Here is a 23562-nt window from a genome sequence, read left to right as displayed (position 1 = left end):
CAGCCCAGGGGCCTGGATGGGAGTTATCCTGAAAGAGGCACTCTCTGTGGGAGTTGCTAAGTGGGAAAACAGCAGCCTGGAGCTACTGGGGACCATTTTTGTCAGCACAAGGGGGAAGGAAGCCAGAAGAAAGATGCATGCCTAGGTACAAGGAGAGATAGATTCCTGGTGCGATTGGTTAAGCATCTGGATTCAACTGTGCCTGAAACCCAGATCTACCTCTGGACTTTTCATTAGTTTGCCCAAGCCAATTTGAGTTGATTTGAGATGATTTCTGTTATCTTCAGCTTGAAAAGTTCAGACCAATTCATCGCTATGGGTGGGATTAGAGACTCCCAGACCCTCTGCCGCTGCCCTTATTTGCAAAACTGCATCAGCACAAGAAATTGGTGCTTCTTCCCCTGACGCTGTATAATGGTGCCACAATGTTGTGTACTTCCTCCCCTACTTCTTGAAAGCAGAGACATATCATGTTCGTTTGAACATCAGAACATTTACCTATCGTAAAGAGGTGTTCAGTGAATATTTGCAGAATGAATGATTGAATGAATGAGTGGATGAACGAGTGTCTGCTAGGACGTCAAGGGATTTTAATAGAGAAAGGAAAGTAGTTTGTTCGGAGACCTTGGTAGGAGGCCTACATTACACTCAAGTCTCCTCTGTGCTGATGGAGGATTATTATTTTTTAATCTCCCTTCATCCAGACCATGGCTGAATCAGCCACACCCACGAAACACAATCCATTCTCCCATTACAGAAAAACAAATCTGATCTGACCATTCCCCTGCTTAAAACAACTTTCAGTGATGCGTTTGGCAAGAGGGGACGGGAAAGAATGAGTATTTGGTTGCAGGGAACATTCTCCATTATAGAACATTCATTTGTTTGTTGACTGATTCATTCAATAGCACTTAATTAGCACCTACTATGTGCCAGACACTTGTATAGTACCTTAACCTTCATAACAAGCATTCGGTATAATGTATTAGTTACCTGTCACTGCATAACAAATTACCCCAAACTTAGTGGCTTCAAATAACGAACAGTTACGATCTCACAGGAATCCAGGCATAGCTTAGCTGGATGTCTCTGGTTCAACGTCTCCCAGGAGGTTGTGGTAAAGCGGTCGGCCAGGCTTGCAGCTGTCTCCAGGCTCAACTAGGGCTGAAGGATATTGCCAAGCTCATTCGTGCAGCCTCAGAAGATTCACATGCAAGCTCATGCACATGCACGGGCTTCCCTAGAACACAGTTGCTGGGTTCTCCAGGGTATTCAGTCCAAGGGACAGTGAGAGTGTCTCAGACAGAAGCTACCATATTTTTATAACCTAACCTCACAAGTGACATCCCATCATGCTTGCCATAGTCTGTTCATTAGAAGTGAGTCCGGAAGTCCAGCCTATACCCAAGGGAGGCTAGATTAATTGGGTGAAATCTTAGAGGCTGTCTACCACAGGTAAGGTAATATAATCGTCCATTTTATATGCAGACAGATGCCTAGCAAGTTAAGCAACTCATCCAGGTCACCTAGCTAGAAAGTCGTCTGACTCTGAAGTGGTTTTCTATTTCCTGAGACCTTTTGGAGGGAGGTGGAGGAAATCAGGGAGAAGATGCAGGGAGAAAAAAAAAAACACAATGTGTGTGTGTGTGTGTGTGTGTGTGTAGGGTCTGTATTAGTTATTTACTGCTGTGTAACAAATAATCCCACAATTTAGTGGTATAAAACTATAAACATTTATTATCTTATGGTTTCTATGGGTCAGGAATTTGGGAACAATTTAGTTGAGTGGTTCTAGCTCAGGGTCTGTCATAAGACTGTAGTTAAGCTGTGGGCTAGGGCTTGTAGCCACTGAAGGCTTGACTGGGGCAGAGGAACCACTTTCAAGATGGCACACACATGTCTATTGGCAGGAGGCTTCACTTCCTTGCCACATGGACCTCTCTATAATGCTGCCTGAGTGCCTTTATCACATGGCAGCTGGCTTGCCCCTAGAGAGCCCAAGGCATGACTATGACTTAAGACATGTAATATCTTCTATGACCTAACCCAGATGTCATACACTGTGATACTGGTTGGTTACACAGGATTCATTGTGGGAGGAGATTACACAAGGGCATGGGAATACCAGGAGGTGAGTATCAATGGGGGCCATTTTGGAGACTGGCTATCACAGGATCCCACAAGATTCATAACCCTAAAAGTCAACTTTTATTAAATACTTCCCTGGTCAAAGTTAGCCAGAGCCCTCTGTTTACTGCAGCATACAATCTGATTTCCTTAGCTCTGTCTCCTACTGTTTCCATCTGTGACCCTTACTGATGTGGCTCCCCTCACCCTGTCACAGCCCCCCAGCCCCATCCTCTCTGTTCTGGGGGAAGGCCTGCCTTCATTCAGCCTTCCATACTTAGTTATTGGGTCCCACCATGTGCAGGCTCTGGTTGGATGCTGGGATACAGTGGTAAACAAACAGACACCTCACCCTCCCTCTGAGAGCTTCCAATCAAGACAGGGAGGTAGGCATTAGTCAACAAGTAATAATCTAATCATCAGTTGTAACCAAGTGTTCCCAAGGAAAATTTCCAAATGCCATGCAAGGATACCATGGGGGACCTGGCTTATCCCACATTGTGCTATCTGAGCCATCAAGTAGTTAACTAGGTTGGCAGGTGTATTAGCATTAGGTTCAGGTGTGAGTGTCTGAAAATCCAAAGTAGCAGTAGCTTAAACATGAGAGATGTTTATTTCTTTCTTGCACAGAAGTCTAGGTAGGAGCCCGAGAACAGATATGGTACCATTCGGTGATGGGGACCCAGGCTTCTTCTATCTTGTTGCTCTGTTCTGTGTGGCTTCCACCTCATGTCCAGAACCATGACCCCTACATTCTGGGCAGCCAGATGGAGGAAGGGACACAGTGGGCCAAGGGCATATGCTAACTATTTCTGAAGCCACCATGAGCCACTTACCCTTACAGATCAGTGGCCAGAACGCAGTCGCATTACCACGTCTAGCTGCAAGGGATGTTGGGAAATGCTGCTTTCATTCTGGGCACCTGTACGCCCAGTCAAAAACTGGGAGCTCCATCACCATGCACAATTATCAACAATAGTCAATGCTGTATTGCATTTACTCCATTGCCAGGCACTGTTCTCATTTCATTCTCACAACAAGCTTATGAGGAACGTATTATTATCCCCATTTTACAGATGAGGAAACTGAGATATGGAGAAATGAAATAAGTTAGTAGGGGACAAGCTGGGAGGTGAACCCATGCAATTTGGATCCAGAGTCTGGGCTCTTAGTAAGTTTGAGGAAGGAGGGAATGGATGCTGGGAGACATGAGCATTTTCTGCCCATAAAACAGGGTAGAAGATAAGAGGCTACTCCCAGCAAAAGCCAAGCAAATGCAACCCCTCCCACCTCCAGCAAGTTCCTTCATAGTAATGCCTCTTAAACTGGAATGTGCAAATGAATCTCTTAGAGATCAAGTTAATGCACACCTGATTCAGCAGGTCTGGTCTGGGTGATGCCCAAGCTGCTGGGCTGTGGACCACATTTTGGGGAGGAAGGACCTGTGGTCAATGTCTGATGTCAAGGCCCGTTCACCTTTCCTGCTGCCTCCAGGTTTCCAGTTCAGAATGAATTTCCTTCCTTCTCCCGTAAATGCAAGGCACAGTGAGTCCTCACTGAACACTTGCTGGGGGAATGAATGAATGAGTGAAAAGGGAACGTGGGGGTCAGAGGGAAGAAGAGGCAACTGGTCAGGCCATGGTGCATGTCCCTGGGAAGCATTTGGCTCATGCCACGCCAGACCCTTTGCTGGAGCTGTTCATTTGGGGCCTCCTCCAATCCTCCCAGAGCTACAGGTACTGTCCCTCTATTTATAGATGCAGAAACTGCCCACTGGCTCCGCTTTTTTTGAATACAAGTCCCAACTTCCTCCCCTGGGATTTTTCAAACACTATGTCACTGCACCTTGGGGGTATGTGAGCAGTGGCAAGAAAGTCTAAGGAAGTTCAGAATGGGGTCTCTCCAGGCCCTGACCATCATCCCAAGCCTGGGTCTTCATCCAGAGGCCCAGTTTCTGAGTTTCCCTAATAGGGTCTCCTTTAACCCTATTAGCAATAGCAAACAGAGCTTCCAATAACTCTGTAATTCAGAGGAGGAAACTGAGGCTGGTCTGGGGCAGGGGGCAATTGGCATAGTCTCCCCTGGGCCAACTCACAGTGTAGACCCCAGTCTGCCTCTCAGACAACCCTGCTGGGTTCTGGACCTGGTTCACAGTAGGTGCTCAATGAACACTCATTGGAATGAACCACAAGTGGGAGATGCAAGCCAACAGCTACCATGCCAACCACAATGGCTTGGGGTGCTTGACACATCAGTAGGTGCCAGGCACCGCTCTGAGTTGTTCTCCCAATTCTCTCACTGGATCCCTAGAAAAAGCCTCTTGAGGTAGGTGTCACCATCTTCTTTGTGTAGATGTAGAAAGGAGGCTCAGAGAAAACAAGTGACTTTCCCAGAGAGGCACAGCAGGGAAGGGGTGGGTTCACGTTACAAATCTAGAAACGCTTTACCTCCTCCCTTCCCAAATCACAGTAGTGGGCCTTTATTAAGAGCTAGACACGCTGCTCATCCAACACCTGGAGTATTTAATCTTCACAATTCATTGAAACTGTTTTACGAGTGCAGAAAAACGGGGGTTCTAAAAGATTTATTCGATGTACCACAGAGAGAACGTGAAGGAAAACAAAGCGAGGGGCTGAAAGAATGAATGAACGAATGCACGAGTCTTTGGGGGAGCTCCTTTCCCCTCCGACAGCCTCGATCGCCGCCACCGCGCCCCAAAACGTCCGCCCCACCCCCTCCCGGCCCGCGGGGCCCCTTTAACCGGGCGGCGGAAGGGGCGGCGGGGGGCGGTGGACGGCGCCCAATGGGCTGCGCGGAGCGTCACTTCCCGCCGGCGGGAGGCGAGTGGCGAGTGGCGAGTGTCGGGGGGCGGCCGGCGGGGGCGGTGGCACCCGGCTCGGACCCACGCGGCGCCGCGGCCCTCCTGGCCTGCAGCGCGTCCACCTCCCGCGGCGGCGGCTGCGACAGCGGCGGCACGATGCCCTTTGACTTCAGGAGGTGAGTGTGGAGACCCCCGCCACGGGGCAGCCCCCTCCGCGGGCTTAGAGGGTGTCCCGGCACGCCGCGGACCCCACCTGCCGTGCACGCAAAAGCGGCCCCCAGCTCGGTGCGCACCTCGGCAGGCCCTCGGGGGTGGGACCCGGGCGGCTCCCCTGCTACACACAAAGCCAGCCAGGGCCGCGGAGGGCCCCCTCGTGCAGCGGGAGACAAACCCACCCACCTCCCGAGGCCGCCCCACCTCCTCCATCCGCCGAGCCTCGTCTAGTGCGTGCCTGTACACGTCGCTTACCCGCACCCTCTTCCTCTAAAGTGGGAAACAGACAGATTTCCTCCCCACCCGCATCTCGCATATGAGCATCCCCCTCCTCCCCTTCTGCTGAGCCCGTTGGTGGACCCCACCCCAGCTGACAGGTGGGTCCAGGGCACCTCCGAGGTACCTCCAGTGCCCTGAGGGATCTGCAGGGGCCTGCAGCCCCACTTTGCCTGGCGACAGCTGGAGGATTTTAGGTTTCCATAGCCCGAGGCTCCCCAGACTGGGGAGATCAGGAGGCTTGTAGGGATGGATGGAAGCCTGTCCTCCAGCCAGCTCTGGTGCTGTGCTCTGAGTCTGGGGGCGCCAGGGGAAGGGGAGGGGACAGGGAAGCTGTGGAGAGGGCTCTGCAGAGGGGCAGGCCCAGGTCTGGCCCTGGCTTTCTGCAGTCACCACAATGGGCCCTTTGTGGGGGCACAGCTGCCTCATGGCCCAGGTCGTTCTGGCACGGCCTTCTGGAAGCCGGCCGGGGAGGGGGGACTCCACCAGATCTTGCCGTGAGGTATGGGTTCCCTGGGGGATGCCCTGGCCTGGGTGCCTGGCCTGGAAAATTTCAGGGCTTCTGCATGGGGAGGAGCTGGATTTGAATCCTGCCTCTACCTCCTTCCACTGAGCAGCTTGTTATATTCTAGAAGTTTAAGGGACACAGCTCTGGGTTCAGATCTCCCTTCCTGCTCAGCTGGATGACTTGAGCAAGTGTCTAAATCCTCTCTGTATTTTGGTTTCACCATCTGCCAAATGGGGCTAAAAAATAAGATCCCCTCCCATGAAGCACTTAACACAGAGCCTGGCAGTTTGAGTTCACAAGTGGGGCAGGAATGAACGAGGGGCTTCTCCACGAGGTGTTTTTGCCATCAATAAAGTAGGGATTCTGATGCTTACTTAACAGGAGTGCATTCTCCCTCTCATCTTCCCCTCCCCCCTTACAGGTGTGAATGAAGTGACAGCCTAGAAGAGCCCTTAGGCTGGTAGTGATCCCATGGCATGTGGGTACATAAGGGGGTTAGGCCTGGAGAGCCTCCAGCCTGTCCTCAGCACCAGGGCCATCGAGCAAACATTTGCCAGCCCCTGGCCCCTTTTAGGCAGCCCTGAGGGAGGTATCAGCATCTCCAAGACAAATGCTTATAGATCCGGCCAGTTTTGAACAGAGAGATGGCAGCCTTAGACGACATCTAGGCCAGGAGACGTGCAGTGGACACACTGATTCCTGGTTCCACAAGTCTCCCCTTTTCAGGGATAAAAATAAAGGTCCCTGCCCTCCTTCCCCCACTCCCCACATGGTTCAGTAGATTTTTGGCAATTTTGACCATGTTGGGGAAATCACTGCTTTTGGTCATTTAATCCTTTCATGCTGCACCTTACAACCCATCTTGCAGAGGGGAAGTTGAGTCTCCAGGGCTGAGGTGCCAGATGGGAAGGGTGGGCGTAGGTTGAAGGTTGGTGGTGCGGGTAAGGTGAAGTGAGGGAAACAGGCGTGGCTGGCTCTAGACTTTGGCTGCGTTCACTGTGTGCACTAGCCCTGTGTAGGCATTGATATTTAGTTCCGGGAGGCTGGCCACCCTGGGGTTCCTGTGCATTCTCTGGCCCTGGAGTGCTCCTGGAATGCCCGCAGCCCCGACATAATGAGGTGTTTTAGTAAGTTCCCTGAAGTCTTGGGCTCACCAGGAATAGTGAGGATGCATTGGGCACCTCCCATTTGCACCTTGGGGGATGTGCCATTTGTGAAGCTCAGTTAACTATAAGCCTCCAGGATGTACTGCTGCTACATGCCTTCCTTCCTTGTTAGTTCAGCAAACATTAATTGAACTGCGTCCGCCCCATGCTCAAGCCTCTGCCAAGTGCCCCATGGAGTGGAGGTGGGTGACATGTTGCCTCTGCCCCTCCAAGAGAGAAGAGAGAGGAGGCAGAAGCTGGGGTGAGGCAGGAGTGGGCTGGGATGCTTCCAGGGCAACCCTGGGTCTCAGGATTCGGGGTGTGCGTGATCTGGTAGCATCCACTGCTGGAAAACAGCGTGGGGTGCAGACTTGACATCCATCCCCTTGTCACCTGGGAGGGGGAGTTTTGATCTTCATTTTAAATCAAAGGAAGGGAGACTTCCCCCAGAGGAAGCAGCTTGCCCAGGGCTGTACGTGGGCGAGCTGGTGGAGCTGGGATTCGAACTTGGGACTCTTAGCTCCAAAACCTTAGCTCTGGGGGCAAAGGGAGGTCTGGGAGGATCTCACAGCCTTACAGGTCTCTTAAGATCTATGGGGATCTGGGACGGGCACACTGTGATCAGATACCCTTTCCCAGTTTGGGGCCAGGAAGAAAACCAGTTTTCCTGCTTCTGTTACTCTCCTTAAAATTAAAAGGCAGGAGGGGAAAAAAAATCGCCCTCTCTTGCCCAGTCCTGTTGATGCTCCTTGTTTTTTTCTTACTGCCTATAAGACCTGGGGCAGTTGGCTTTGCCTCTGTGTATCTTTCCTGTCTGTGAAATGGGTGTGATGGCAGAACCCACCAAAGTAGGGTTATTAAGAGGATTCAACGAGACGGTGTGTAAGGCACTTACAGTGAGTGCTCAACAAATTGTCGCCGCTGTTTTCGTTATTAGTGTTCTTTTCATTTAAGCATCCATCACCTCCTACTATACTATATAATTCACTTAATTATTATGTGCTTGGCCTCTTTCTCCCTCCCATTAGACTGTTGAGCTACCCCAGGGCCAGGATTTTTATGTTTGATTTGTGATTGTCTCCCCAGCACTAGAACAATGCCTGGGCCCAACGCGCGTCCCCTCCAAAATGCCTCTGCGTATCTTAGAGAGGGCAAATTCATGATGTGATTTGACATGCCAAGTCTTCCTTGATGGGCAGATTTTCAGCTCTTGGTGGAGAATCCCCACCCGCCTTCTTCCTTGAATTTGCTCTCTGGATTGTCCTTGGGGATGGGGAGGAGGCCGGGAGCAGAGGAGGGCCCCAGGACCTTAAATGATTACGTGTGTTTGCTTTGCTCTTGTGAACTGTTTCATTGATAGCCAGATGCTGCTGTTTTGGAAGCTGGTCTTGTGCCCCAGATCTGTGGGTGCTCGCACAGACTTTACCCAGTTCCAGCTGGCCTGGGGCCAAGGGTACCTGCTGAGCCCCGCTTTCAGGGTGATGGAGGTGGGGGCTCCCCAGCAAGGGTGGTCCTTGAGCTGAAACCCCAAGGTCTGGGGTGTGCTTCTGCCCAAGATGTGGCCCAAGACAGCTGACTTATCCTCTTGGAGCCCCAGTTTTTTCACTTTAAAGAGGGAGTAGAGTAATCTTTGTGAGAGATATCCCTGCCATGTTAGACCAGTTACATAATCTGCAGGGCCTGGTGCAAAATGAAAACGTAGAGCCCCTTGCCCACGGAATATTTCAGAATTTCAAAGTGGCGATAGTGGAGCACTAAGCTGAGCTGGGGCTCCGTGCCTCATCTGGGTGGAATGCCTGCAAAGCTGGCTTTGCTCTAGTGTCTTGCTTGGGCCTCCATCACCCCTCATCCTGGCCTTCCAGCTGGTTTCTCTCCCAATCCCCACCCCCAGGCTACTACCCCAGGCCTCCCTGGGACCCCTGAGCGAGCTTTCCAAAGTTGCCCTGATTTTTTCATACCCTGGCTTCAGCCCCACTGTGGGTCCCAGTGCTCTAAGTGACCCTCCCATGGCCTTGCCCAGTGGGGCCCCAGCATCCCCTGGGAATCTCCTTGCTCCCTACACCAGTCGGAGCCACAGCGAGGGCTCTGAGCATATTTAATCCTCTACACACAGTAATGAACGAGAGTGTTGAATTGCCACCCTGCCTCATTCCAGAAGGAACTCGGGAAGCTGGCAAGAATACATACTTCACAATAAGTTTTAAAATATACAAATAGACTTAAAAATCACGGCAAAAGGGAAATAAAGATTAGACCAGGGGCTGAATTAGGTGCAGATCAAGCCAGATTTCGTGTTTATTGAACACTTACTATGCCAGGACATGTTGGAAGCATCTGTATTGGTCTCCTAGAGCCGCCTTAAGGAAGTACCCTAAACTGGGTGACTTAAAACATTAGAGATGGATTGTCTCAAAGTTTTGGAGGCTAGAAGTTCAAAATAAAGGTGTTGGCAGGGCCACGCTCCTTCTGAAACCTGTTGGGGAGAATCTTTCCTTGTGTCTTTCAGCTTCCAGTATTCACTGGTAATCCTTTGTGTTTCTTGGCTTGAAGACACGTCACCCCAATCTCTGCCTCATCTTCACATGATTTTGTCCCCTTTTCTGTCTCTGTGTCCAAATCTCCCTCTTTTAAGGACACTAATCATATTGGATTAGGGCCCACCCTAATCCCGCTTGGCCTCATCTTAACTAACCACGTCTTCAAAGACCCTATCTCCAAATATGGTCATGGGAGAGGGGCTTGAACTCAGTTCAATCTGTAACAGCATCTTACACATATCAACCCATGAAATCCACCAACAGTCTTGTAAGGCAGGCCCTGCTGTTACTCCTCTTTACAGAGGAGAAAATCGAGGTGCCACAAAGTTCAGGATCGTGGCAGGTCAGCAGAAGGAGTCAGGGTGTGCACACTCGCCATACAGGGCTGTACTTGTATCCCCTCGACCCAGCTGTCCAGCTCTTTCCTCTCCCTTCCCTAAGTTCCGGTAGAACTCAAACCGCTTCTAATTGTATTCATTGGCCTTCTCATCACTAAGCCTTTCCCAGCTGTGCTCATTAAGAAGCTCAAGTCATCAACCTTGTCTTACTAGACTCGTGCGTACTCTGCCACTTTCTTCCGAAATCATCAGCATCATCTCTTACAGAAGACAATGCCCCCCTCTTCCCTCCAGCTCTCAGCATCTTGCCCTGGAGCGTCCAGGTTTTTTCCCACTCTGGCCATTGGGGCTTCAGAGTATGGAACATATGTTACCTGCTCCTCATTTGGGCATGGGAGGAAATGGAAAATCTCTCCTCCCAGGTTGGTTTAGATTCCTGGCTGTAATACTGTACTGAGCTTGAGACAGGCCCTTAGCCAGCTGTGGCCTTGTTAAGTTCCATCTCCCATCTGTTAAGTCTTTCATATTTTATTTTGGAGTTGCTCGTAGGTGATTTTCCTCGGCATTGGAGAGGCAGCTGGGGTGGCTCTTTCATAAGCAGGGAGGACGCAAGGAGGGCATTTGGGGCGAGGCTTTCCTAGGATCTCGAAATCAGTGATCCTTCCCTTGGCTGTACATTGGAATTGCTTGAGGGTTTTTAAGAATTCCCCAAACCCAGGTTCCACCCCAGACCAAATAATCAGGGTCTTGGGGTGGGAGCCAGACATGCATATTTTTTAAAGCCTCTTTGTGAGTCCAGTACACAGTCCAGGCTGGGAACCATGCTCTAAGTTGGGAGAACCTATAGCAAGCAAGGCTGAGATCCCCAGGAAAGCTGGCTGGTGGAATACAGCCTTGGAGATGGAAACTGAAGAGCAGAATTCTGGTCACATCTAACATTCCTCTGTGACCTTCAATAAGCCCATTCCCTGCTCTGGTACAGTGCCACCCCACCTGTAAAGTGATTGATAAGGGATGGTACATTTCAGTTTATATCCTTGCTGTTCAAAGTAAGGTGCCATGACAAGCAGCTTCAGCATCCCTGGGGAGCTTGTTGGAAATGCAGACTGTCAGTCCCCACCCTGAATCTGAATCTGAAGTTTAACAAGATGCCCAGGTGATTAGGATGCATGTCAAAGTTTTCAAAGCCCTGCTCTGTATGATGAAATTTGATTCAGCCTCTTCCAGTCTGTGTTGCTCCCTCTTAGAGAGCCACAGCACCTTGGCTTCCTAAAGGCTCTGAGAAGTCCTGCACGAATGAAACCAGTGTCACCTGGTTCAGCCCAACTGTCGCCAAATGTAATGTCTAAGGCACCCTGTTCCGGTTTGCTAATGCTGCCCTTTTGCAAAACACCAGAAGTGGATTGGCTTTTATAAAAGGGGGTTTATTTGGTTATACAGTTACAATCTTAAGGCCATAAAGTGTCCTAAGTCATCAACAAAGGGTACCTTCACTGGAGAAAGGCCATCAGCGTCCCGAAAACCTCTGTTAGCTGTGAAGGCATGTGGCTGGCATCTGCTTGCTCCCAGGTTGCATTTCAAAATGTTCTCCAAAATGTTGCTCCTGGGGTGTTTTGTCCTCTCTTAGCTGCAGCTCCTCTTCAAAATGTCACTCTCAGTTGCTCTAGCAGTGAGCTTCTTCTGTCTGAACTTTTATAGAGCTCTAGTGAACTAATCAAGGCCCATGCTAAATGGGCAGGGCCACACCTCCATGGAAATTATCTAATCAGAGCTATCACCTACAATTGGGTGGGTCACATCTCCATAGAAACAACCTAATCGAAAGGTTCCAACTTAATCAACACTAATACATCCGCCCCCACGAGACTGCATTAAAGAACATGGCTTTTTTGGGGGGACATAATATTTATGAGCTGGTACACACTTTTTTGTTCATTGAGCAGCGTCTGTTACCATCTTTCTCAGAACAGTTTGGGAAACACAGCCCTCTCTAATTGATCCTTAAGGAAGTGGTGATTAGCCTAATTGTCTGTGTCAACTTTACCATTTAGGTCTGTTAACTTAATTACGTTGGTTGTGCAGGAAAAGGACAGGATTGTAAAAAAAGCTCCAACACTGCTAGGTATTCCTTTTAAAAAATCTTGACCCCTTGGAGAGGCAGAAGGAACTCAGGGCTCCCCACACTGCCATGAGCCAGGGGGTACATAGGATGCTTTACAAATATCTCCCATCCTCCAAGGTGGGCATGATTGCTCCCATTTTTGCCTCCAGAGAAATCCGCACTCAGAGATGCTGGGCCACACAGCTGGTGCAGCAGGGGGCCCCTGGGGCCTGGTGTGCACCTGACAGTGTGACCCTCTCCCCCCCACCCCGACCCCACCACTGGCCTTCCTCCTGGAACCTGCCAGCAGCCCATGGCTGGACAGGAGGAAAGATCCGTATGAAACAGACTAAATGTTCAAAAGGTTGAAAGCCTATTTGAGATGAGAGGCCTGGCTGCTGTTTCACCTAAATGTAGTCACATCTGAAACATTGGATTCTGGTGTTGCAGCAGCCCCTACATAATGTTAGCTTCTCATTCTTGCATTTTGGCCTGGGTCTTTGAACAGTGGCCTTGGGTCTCTTATTCTCTAATAAGAATACTCTTCTTATTAGTGTGTTGAGTTCTGTGCGAGGCAAGTTCTTGGGTTTAAAAGTGACTCCAGCCTTGTGAGGTCGATACTGTTATTATTAATTTATTTTCTTTATTGTTTAAATTAACATAGAAAATTGACTGTTTTGGGGTGTACTCTTCTAAGAATTTAAATATATGTGTATCATGTCACACCACCACAATGGAATGCAGCACAGTTCCATCACCCCCCAAAAACCTCTCATGCTACCCCTTTATAGTCACACTTTTCATTCATTTTTTTGAATCTGCAGATTTTATTGAGGTAGATTCACATTTGACATAGTCCACAAAGTATACAATCAGTGTCTCACAGTATTGTCACTTAGTTGTGCAATCATCATCACACTCAATTTTAGGCAATTTTCACTGCTCCAAAGAGAAAAATAACAGACACACAAAAAAGGAAAACCCAAAACACCCCATAGCCCTTATTCCCCCCCTATTATTGAGCCCTAGTATTGGTGTGGTCCACTTGTTACTGCTGATGAAAGAATATTAGGGTATTACTGTTAAATAAAATCTGTAGCTTGCAGTAGGTAATTTCCTCCCATATACCACTCTATTACTAACTCTTTATACAAGTGTCATACATTTCTAGTAGTTCATGCAAGAATTTATTTGTATTTGTAGTGTTAATCGGTGACATACATGACTTTAAACAACCCCTTTCAATCAAATTCACCTACAATATGGCACTGTTACTTATAATCCCAATAACAAGCTACCACCACCTCTATCCATTCCCAAACATTTAAGTTCAACCTTGATAACAATTCTGTACATATTAGGTAACTGCTCCCCCTTCTGTAGCTTCTGTCTATCTCTAGGTACCCTATATTCTATATATTAATTCATTTTTGAAACAAGAGACCCAGGCTCCAAGCTGGAAACTGACTGGTCCCAGGGATCACAGCTAGAAGAGCAGGCCTGGGACTTGAACTCTGGGTCTGAGATTTCAGAACTCGGGCTCTTCAACTTGGTGCTATCCTGCCTTGCTGGTGCTGCACCACTGTTGATTTTGGTGATTCCTCACTAGATCTTCTCTCTGCTCACCCTTTCATACAAGGAGCCACCAACTTATAGAATTTAACCAGAATGTCCCTTGAGAACACTAGGAGACCCTGGTGAGAGGTGGCCTGTTTTGATGTTTTTCTGTGTTAAAGAGCACGTTCGTGGTATGGAAAAAGCATCTCCAAATCTTCAGGGTAAAGTGCTGCATGGTGGTGGACCTGGGCAACCTTCCAGAATGCTCTTCCACTTTGCAAGTCCTTCTGAGGACTGACCACAGGCTCCCCTGGAAAATGCAGCCAGCTGCCCTGACTCTTTGCTCAGTGGGCAGAACTCACTGCACTTGAATCCATTCTCCATTATTTATGAGTTTGTGACCCTGGTTGAGACACTTGGCCTCTCGGAGCCTCAGTTTTCCTCATCTGTAAATTGGGCTGCAGTGCTTTCATTGCAGGATTTTTGTGGGGTTAAATGAGGTCATATATGCTTAGAATATGAGAGTGCATTTCCCTCTTCCCAGGCTGGTCTGGCAGCCCTGTGCCCTGAGCTCTTTGCTATGCCCTGGTGGACATCAGCAGAGGGTTGTCTGGTGGGTGGACAGGGTAGAGCCAGGGCCTCTTGGGTGTGCAGGGCCAGAGACACACTCACTGACAACGCCTGAGAGATGTGGGCCAGGAGCCAGGCATCCCCTTTCTAAGCAGAACCACATGAAAATAGACTGCAGACACCAGTGCCTGCATCTGTGGTGAGAGAAATGGGCCACGTGGGCCATACCAGATGCCCCCGGGCCAGGCAGGTCCTTTGGGGCGATTTGGGCCAACCCACTCCATCTGGAAGGGGCAGCCATAACACAGTCCTGCTACTGTGGCCCTGCAGGTTCCCTACGTTTTCAAGAGATGAAAATCTTATGAATTGTGTGGAATTGGTTGGCAACTGATTCCTTTTTTCTTTTCATGCTGGGCCAAACCACTCTGTCCCGAAGGCTGATGGCCTGAAGCTGCCCCCCTGACCCGGATGACCCCCACTTGTTCACCGGGTAGCCAGGACTTTGGTAGAGCCCTGCCCTTGGAAGGTGGCCTTGTGGGCACAGACTCAAGCTGGAGCTGAAGCAGAGGAGCAGGAACCCACAGGTCAACTGGCTTCGGCAGAGGCAGCCCCATGCTGAGCATCCCAGTCCACACTGAGCCCTGTCTGCCACTGAGCACCCCCTTCCCATGCTGGGGCCCCCCATCCCCCTTGTCCCATGCCAGGACCCCATCCCTCACATCCATGCTGGACCTCATCCCATGCAGGTTTCCCTCCCACACTGGGCCTCCTTGCACGATGAGCACCTCCATTCTATGCTGAACCCCTGTCCCATACAGAACCCCAACCTCAACTGTGCCCCATTGCGCACTGGGTCCCATCCCCTGTCCCACACTGAGCCCCCCATCCCATGTGGACCACATCCCTCGCTGAGCACCCCCATCCTGTGCTGGCCCCCAACTTGGCTGTGGGCATGTTCCGCTTGCTAATGCTGCTGTTCTGCAGAAGACCAGAAATGGATTGGCTTTTATAAACGGGGTTTATTTGATTACAAATTTCCGGTCTGAAGACCGTGAAAATGTTCAAATTAAGGCACCTTCACTGAAGGAAGTTCAGTGGCATCTTGAACACCTGTGTCAGCTGGGAAGGCACGTGCTGGCGTCTGCTGATCCTGGGTTGTGTTCCAGCCCCTCTCTCAGCTCCTGTGCATTCTTCAAAATGTTACTCCTGGACCGTTTGTCCTCTCTTAGCTTCTCCGGAGCAAAAGTCTGCTTTCAACGGCCATCTCCAAAATGTCTCTGTAAGCTGCAGCAGTGAGCTCCTTCTGTCTGTGCGCTCTTGTAGGACTCTGGTGATTTAAATAATGATTCAGACCCATACTGAATGGGTGGGGCCACACTTCCATGGAAACAATTTAATCAAAGGTATTACCCACAGTTGGGTGGGTCACATCTCCATGGAAACAACCTAATCCAAAGATTCCAACTTAATCAACACTAATATGTCTGCCCCCACAAGATTGCATTAAAAATATGGTATTTTGGGGGACATAATATATCCAAACCATCACAAGGCATGATCCCCCAAACCCATGAACCAGGGCTCCCATCCTCGGCATGGTGCTGAGATGGCACTGCCAACTTGTGCTCCTGGACTTGGCTTTCTTATTTGCCAGTCCCAGGGCTGGCCAAAGCCCCTTCTGAGTGACATGCCATGTCTCCAGATCCTCTAACACCTTCAGCCCCAGGGTATCTCTCCGTAACCTCAAAGGCTGTGCCGTACCAACAACACTGTCCACAATAGCCGCCATTTATCAAGTTCCAGGCCAAAGGCTTTTCTTGGATTCCTTCAGTTAATCCTCAAATCAGGTAGAAGCTGTGTATTACTCCCATTTGCCTGATGAAGATAATGAGGCAGAGAGCGGAAGGGACCTGGCCAGGATCACAACACACAGCAGTGACGCAGTTAAGACTCAAGCGCTTATCTGTGATGCCAGCGCTGACTTTTCTTAACCACAGTTTTGTGCCTGAGAGGGGAACATTATCTCCTTGATTCTCTTAAGGGCACCCCACAGACACCTCCAAACTCAGCTGCCGGCTGCTTAGTGGTGTTTATGACCAGTTGCCATGGAGACTGTGGCTGGGGGTGAGGTGGGGAGCTCTGGGTCACTGGAGAGGAGGCTGTTGCCTGTCACCGAGGGCATCTGTGAGCAGGACATTGCCACTGGGCCACATGGCTTCCTGTGGTGAGGTAATGGGGTAGGGCGGTGGGTGCTGGTGGACTGGCCCTTTCTCTGGCCAGTTTCCAGAGCCCCATCAATAGGCCAGGGGTGAGCTGGGGTGATGAAGTCATTTGTTCATTCAACACATGTATTGACAGCCTACTGTGTGCCAGGCTCTGTTCCACAAGCTGGGGATGTAGCACCAAACCAAACGGACAGCCCCCACCCCTCCCAAGCTTCTGGGGCTTACATTTTAGTTGGCGGTATTTTGTGTCTCTATCATTTAAATTAAGTAAACTTTTCTATTTTGGAATAATGTCAGAGTTACAGACAAGTGGAGAAATGGTACAGGGAATTCCTGTGTGCCCTGCATGCAGTTTTCCCCCTTTGTGCACTCCTTCCCATTCCATGGCACATCTGTCACAGCTGGGGAACTGACATCAATACATCACTGTGCTGGTTTGAATGTATTATGTCCCCCAGAAAAAGCCATATTCTTTGATGCAGTCTTGTGGGGCAAACATATTAGTGGGGATTAAGTTGGAACATTTGGATTAGGTTGTTTGCATGGAGATGTGCCCCACCCAACTGTAGGTGATAACTCTGATGAGATATTTCCATGGAGGTGTGGCCCCACCCATTCAGGGTGGGCCTTGATCAGTGGAGCCATATAAATGAGCTGATGGGCAGAGGGAACTCAGTGCAGCTGTGAGTGACATTTTGAAGAGGAGCTACAGCCAAGATGGACACTTTGAAGAAAGCACAGGAGCTGCAGATGAGAGACAGTTTGAAGATGGCCATTGAAAGCGGACCTAAAGCTAAGAGAGGTCCTAAGCTAAGAGAGGACAGATACCCCAAGTGCAACTAAGAGTGACGTTTTTGAGGAACTGCAGCATAGAGAGGAATGTCCTGGGAGAAAGCCATTTTGAAACCAGAACTTTGGAGCAGGCACCATCCATGTGCCTTCCCAGCTAGCAGAGGTTTTCTGGGTGCCGTTGGCCATCATCCAGTTAAGGTACCCGATTGCTGATGTGTTGCCTTGGACATTTTATGGCCTTAGACTGTAACTTTGTAACCAAATAAACCCCCTTGGTGAAAGCCAATCCAATTCTGGTGTTTTGCATTCTGGCAGCATTAACAAACTAGAACAATCACCATGAGCTAAACTGCAGACTTGGTTTGAATCTACCATTTCTCCATTAATGCCCCCTCTCTGTCTTGGAATCCCATCTGGGGCACCAAGTTTTCGTCACCGCTGATGCCTCCCCAGACTCCTCTGCTCAGGGACAGTCGCTTGCTCTTGCCTTGTTTTTCATGACCTTGACAGCCTACAGGAGTGCTGGCCGGGTGTCCTGTAGCGTGTCCTCCTATCTGGGTTTGTCTGATGTCTTCTCCTGATGAGACTGGAGCTACGGATTTCAGGGGGGAGACCCCGTAGGGGAGGTGCCCCTCTCAGTGCATCCAGGTGGGGTCCAGGATGCCCACTCACCGTCTCTGGAGGTACTGATCCTCATCACATGCTCCAGGGGTGTGGCCAAGCTTCCTCCACTGTGTGGCGCCTGGTATTGATCAGGAGTCTTCCTCGAGCCCCCTCCTTGGGGTGCACCACACTCCCCTAGGGAAGTGGACTGCCAGCTCCTGCAGACCCCTGTGCCATTTTGCCTGACTTCGCACACTGCCTCTTTCTGCTCTGTCTGCAGAGAACACACAGCAGAGGGCCCCTTGTGTCATTTCTGAGCTTTGCAGTTGAAGAAGGGAGCCAGGGGTGGAAGCAACCCGAGTGTATTAGTTAGGGTTCTCTAGGGAAACAGAATCAACAAGAGATATCTATAAATGTAAGATTTTATAAAAGTGTCTTATGCAACTGTGGGGATGCACAAGTCCAAATTCCACAGGGCAGGCAGTGAACTGGCAACTCCAGTGAAGATGTTTGATGAACTCCTCAGGCAGCAAACTGGCTACTCTGATGAAGGTGTTCGATGAATTCCTCAGGAAACGCTTTGCTGGCTAGCCAAAGAAGTGGAAGTCCTCTCTGTTTCTCCCTTAAAAGCCTTCAGCTGATTGGGTTAAATCCAGCAGATTGAATTCTCATTGTAGAAGACATGCCCTTCGTTGATGTAATCAGCCCCTGCAATCAATTGACTGATGATTTAATAAACCAGCCTTACGGTTTATTAACCAGCCACAAATGTCCCTGCAGTAATGGTTAGGCCAGTGCTTGCTTGACCAGACTCCGGGACACCATCACCTGGCCAAGTTGACACGTGAACCCAACCATCACACTGAGTGTCCATACCGGATGAACAGATTAAAAAATGTGGTCTCTCCAGAGCATGGAATAGTATTTGGCTGTGAAAAGCAATGAAGCTCTGATACAGGGGACAACATGGATGAACCTTAAAGGCATCCTGTTGAGTGAAATAAGCCAGACGCAAAAGGACAGATACTGTATGATCTCCCTGAAATGAAATGATTAGAATAAGCACATTCATAGAGTTAGAAAGTAATCTAGAGGTTCCCAGGGGCTGGGGAGAGGGGGAAGAGGGAGCTGTTGCTTAATGGGTGCAGTTTCGGTACTGATGGTGGCACAACAGTGTGAATGTAATTAATCCCAGGTGTACCCTAGAAAATGGTTAAAATGCAAGTTTTATGTTGTATATGTGTTACTATAATTTTAAAAAGGGGGGTGAGTGGGATGGAGGGAGAAGGGAGCTTGTAAGGACTGATTGTCTTGCCCCTGTGCCAAGCTGATGTAAAGAGATTTATAGTCACGATCTACCTGTCATCTACCTGTTATATCCTTTGTAAGAAGGGCTAATAGCGAGGCCTGTGGGAACCATTTCATAGGGCTATTTTGCCCAGCACCAGGAAGTGTTTTGGGGGGTGAGGGTGAGACTTGTCCTGGAATATTTCAGGCCCCTCCTGGTGGACAGGGTGGCAGACCTGTCCCGAGCTACTTTCTGTAGATTCAGGAGGTGGCTGTTAGCTTGGGATGAGATAGCCTCTCCTGCCTACCCTTTACTGCCAACTGCAAGTGCCACCCCCTCTGTGAAGCCCTCCTTGCTCTCCCGTCTGGCAGATCCCCTGCACTGTGCTTCACTGCAGCCCTCCCTGACTGTGCCACCCCCTTGTCTGCCACCATCTGGCTCTGTATGTGCCTTGTGCCCCACGGGTTCCCTTCCTGGTCTCACGGTGCCCCAGGGCATGACACTGTCACACTCGTTTTGCTGGCTCCTGCAGAATGCGGCCCAGGGACTGGCACATACGGGGTTTCGTGAATCCTAGGCGGTGGGCTCAGCAGAACGACCTGGCCTTGTGGCAACGCAGACACCTGAAGTCTGTGAGCCCAGGGGTTCAAGACTCAGCTCTATGGCTTCCTAAATGCATGTCCTCGTGCAAGGCACTTCCCACCTCTGGCCTCTAGACTCATCGTCTAGTGGGGCCTGGCTCCCTGGGCTGTCAGGAGGATTTGGGGAGCTTGTCTGTGTAAAGCCCTTAGAACTGTGCCTGGCCTATTTAGATGCTCAGTGCATGCTCCCTGGCACCTGAACAAGCCCTTCAGATCACTTAGCACAACTGCTAGCACAGTTTGCAATGATTTATTTATGCTGCTCATCATTTAACAACTGTCTGCATCAGAGGTCTCTAAGCTCTTGAAGGCAGGGTCCATATCTCTTGGCTCATTACTGGATGATGGTACTGAGCTCAGGGTCTGCACACAGTAGGTTCTTAATGAATTTATATTGAATGAGAAAAGGAAGGGAGGGAGGCAGAGAGAGGCTGAGCTGGAGTCAGAACCCCAGCCTGTGGCTGTGGGACCCTTGCGCCACCCTCACATCTCATACCTTCCATGAAACTCCTCTGAACCCCAAACAAGACTCCCTTCCCCCCTCGACATGGCAAAAGGATCCACTTCTGCTGAGATTGGATGCTTTGCTGCCATATGTCTTTGTGCTTGGAAAATGTGTCCAGTTTTCTCTTAAGGGTGTAAGCACTTCAGAAAAGATTATTTTTCTCCAGCACCGGGAGCAGAAAAGGGCCCCTGCTGACTATGTCCCCAGGAATTGGGAAGTCGGACATGATTCAGGCATCACCCAAAGGAGGAGTAGGTGGCCCAGGAGGTCACCAGGAAGCACTCCCCTCCACCACCCCATCTCCACTTGCTTGAAAGGACACATTAGTCCCCAGAATCTGAGTAAGGGAGGCTAGGGGGGAGAGGACACCTGACGTTCCATCCTCACCCCGGTCTGGGGGTTAAGCCTTATTGTTTCCAGTTTGAGACAGCTGAAGCTTAGAGAGGTTGAGGGTCTGCCCAGAGCCACACAGCTGGGAAAGTAACAGAGCTTTCTGACCCCAAACTGATGCTTTCTGTTTGTTCACCTGACCCCAGAGATCCTAGTTGCCCATTTTTCATCTGAGTAGCTCTGTTCTTTCTAGTGAACTAGCAGGTTCCCCCAATCACCTGAGGCTCTGGGCCATCCCAAAGAGCAATTCAGTTGGCCTGGCTGGGATAGGCCTTGGAATCTGCATTTTCCACAAAAGTCCTTGGTGGTTCTTAGGATCAGGCAAGTTGGTCAGGCATTATGATACAAGTGTAACTGGAACTGGGTACCAGAAATCTTAATTAATGTGGTACTTAATATTAATTACCAATGCTCATCCTGAAAGCATCTGACAGGAAAGCCCTTAGAAGATGTCTGTGGTCTAGGGTTGATCATTTTCTCTACAGATGAGGAAACTAAGGCTCAGAGAGGTTGAGTGACAAGTCTCTGGCCACACAGCTGCTAAGGGGCTGCCAGAACACAGCTTGTCTGAATGCAAAGCCCATATATTTTCTATTTGCTGCAGGAGTCATTGGTGAGTGGTAGGTCCTCAAGTTCTTCCCAATGACCCAGCTTTGCATTTTGATGCCTCTGTGTCCCGATGCATAGCACCCATCAGTTCTCCATGCTCAGGAATTTCTGGGGAGGGAAGAATCTGCAGGTGCCAGACATTTGCAGGGCAGATGGGTGGGGTTTACAGGAGAAGTAAACATTTCTTGAGCATCTCCTGGATGTCAAGAGCAGTGCTGTGTGCTATAAACATATCTTCTTATTCAGTTCCCATGACTAACCCATGAAATAGGGCCTTTTGTTTCCCCCATTTTACAGATGAGAAAACTGAGGGTGAAGTGCTTTGTCCCAGTGTTGACATGCATTGAGGTACTGGGCTGAAGAGAATCAGTAAATATGGGAGTTGGAAGGGGCCTTGAGATCAGCTCGGCCAGCTCCCTCCTTCTGGAGTTGGAGGAACTGAGGCTTCAGAGTTGAACGTCCTCTATTTACCCAGCAGGCCCGATGGCAGGAGCTGGTTCCAGCTTTTGGTCCTGCCCAACTTTCTTTCTCCAACTCAACTTCGGTTGACTGAGCTGCGAAACTGGGTCACTCTCGAAGCCAGGTGGTTTGTCAGAGCTGAGTTATCCTGGAGTCAAAGGAGGCCCAGGGAGGTTCACCCAACTGCCTTCTCCCCACCCCGCCTGCCCCACCTGAGTCAGGCCTCTTGCAGTGGGGCCTTGCTGGTGCGTCACCCCACTCAGACCTCTACCTGTTCCACATTCATCAGAGCATGCTCATGACCCAGGATTTAGCTTGTCTTAGAGGGGCTGTTCCCTGCTGCCAGGCACACCTGGGACAGCTGGGCAGAAGGCTCGGATGAGTGGAGGGCAGTGGGGCACAGTGGAGTATGATGAGAACACAGGGCTTTGGAGCCTGATGGACCTTGGTCCCTATCCTGTCTCTTTCACCCACTTGCTGTGTGTCCTGAGGCAAGTCACTTCACCTCTCTGAGCCTGTGTTTTTTGTTTTTTGTTTTTCCATCTGTCGGTGAGGATAGAAACCCTGACACACAGGGTTGCTGTGAGGCATTCAAGAAAGAGGCTCCCTCAGCTTCTGGCACATAGTAGGTCCTAATTCAATGCCAGGGCCCCACTGCTCTCATTCCCCCATTTAGGAAACTCCTTGGAAGATTTGATCTTCTAAAGCAGAGGTTGCAAACCTGAATTCTGTCCACTGATATGATTATTTGGCCCTCACAACTAAAAAAAATTCTTGAATTAAGCGTCAGCATTTTCAAATTAGGAGATTTCACATAAAAATGGAGACAGTGGCCCCCTGGCCATGCTGGCCTGCATGACAGCACCCGCTGCCTGTGGATGGCACGTGTTCTCCAGCTCCCCCTGTCCCCAGCCGGCCCTTTGCCTCACACCCAGCTGGCTCCCCTCATAGATGAAACCTGTACCCTAGTTCCTAATGGGCCTCTTTATGGGGGCAGGGGAGTCTGAAGGAAAACAGGTCCAGGCAGAGGGTGGGTGGGCAGAGTCCTGGGACCCTAAAAGCAGGTATGTGTGTGGGCTGGAATCAGTGGGCCAGGGCCAAACAGGGAGGAAGGTGGGTAGAAAGTCCAGGACCTCTCTGGAATGTGAGGACACTTATGATGGAACCTATTTGAGTCAACCCAATAGAGAGGAGGTAGTTAAGAACCCGGGTTCCAGAGACAGGCTCCCTGGGGTCACGTGTTCCACTTATCAGCTCTGTGACGTTGGGCACGGTACTAAACTTCTCTGTGCCTCAATTTCCTCATTTGCAAAATGAGAATAACAGGTTGTCAATACACGGGTTGGTGGCTAATATGATTCCATCCCCAAATAGGGATTTGCCTAAGTCTTTTTTAAGGAGCCAGTCTAAAGTTTCCTTCAAGATCGGCCTGTGGCTGGAAGTCTGAAGCAGAGACTATGATAAGTAGGTCTATGCCTGCCGGAAGGTGAACCCGCCAAAAGGAAACTGCCAGAGCATCAGGTGCATTGTCATCATTTGATGGGTTAGGGGATGAAGGGGGAGCAGCATTGCATGTATATGTATATATACATATTTTTTTTTTTTGGCACACAGACACCCACTGCAGTAAGAAGGGCAAATCTGGAGACAATATCTGAGAGTCCAGTAACTGAGAAAGAGGACTAGACCTGACAGCCGCTCTGCAGGGTGTGAGGGGCTGTGAGGCAGGGGGAGCCAGGGCCTGGGCCTGGGTCCGGACCTGCACTTGCAACCCAGACCTCAGAGCCATCCAGGCCACCCCATGGGGAATGGTTCGTAATTTTCCAGAACGCAGTTGCAGTCTGCCCTGGTGCCGTG

At 50.0% G+C, this 23562-nt stretch overlaps 1 protein-coding gene across 1 annotated transcript in view; it reads left to right on the top strand.

Annotated features, from left to right (window-relative positions):
- The first annotated feature begins 4915 nt into the window (after window positions 1–4915).
- ERGIC1 (endoplasmic reticulum-golgi intermediate compartment 1) overlaps window positions 4916–23562 on the top strand; it is a 122574-nt gene continuing 103927 nt past the window's right edge. Inside the window, exon 1 of the mRNA XM_037802153.1 lies at window positions 4916–5124. Within this exon, the coding sequence (XP_037658081.1) occupies window positions 4931–5124 (194 nt within the window). The 5' untranslated portion in view covers window positions 4916–4930. The remainder of the gene's footprint in view (window positions 5125–23562) is intronic.

Source organism: Choloepus didactylus, chromosome 13 (genome assembly GCF_015220235.1).
Source record: "Choloepus didactylus isolate mChoDid1 chromosome 13, mChoDid1.pri, whole genome shotgun sequence".
NCBI lineage: Eukaryota > Metazoa > Chordata > Mammalia > Pilosa > Megalonychidae > Choloepus > Choloepus didactylus.
The sequence above is the reverse complement of the archived record's forward strand: the minus strand, read 5'-3'. Positions and strand labels throughout refer to the sequence as shown.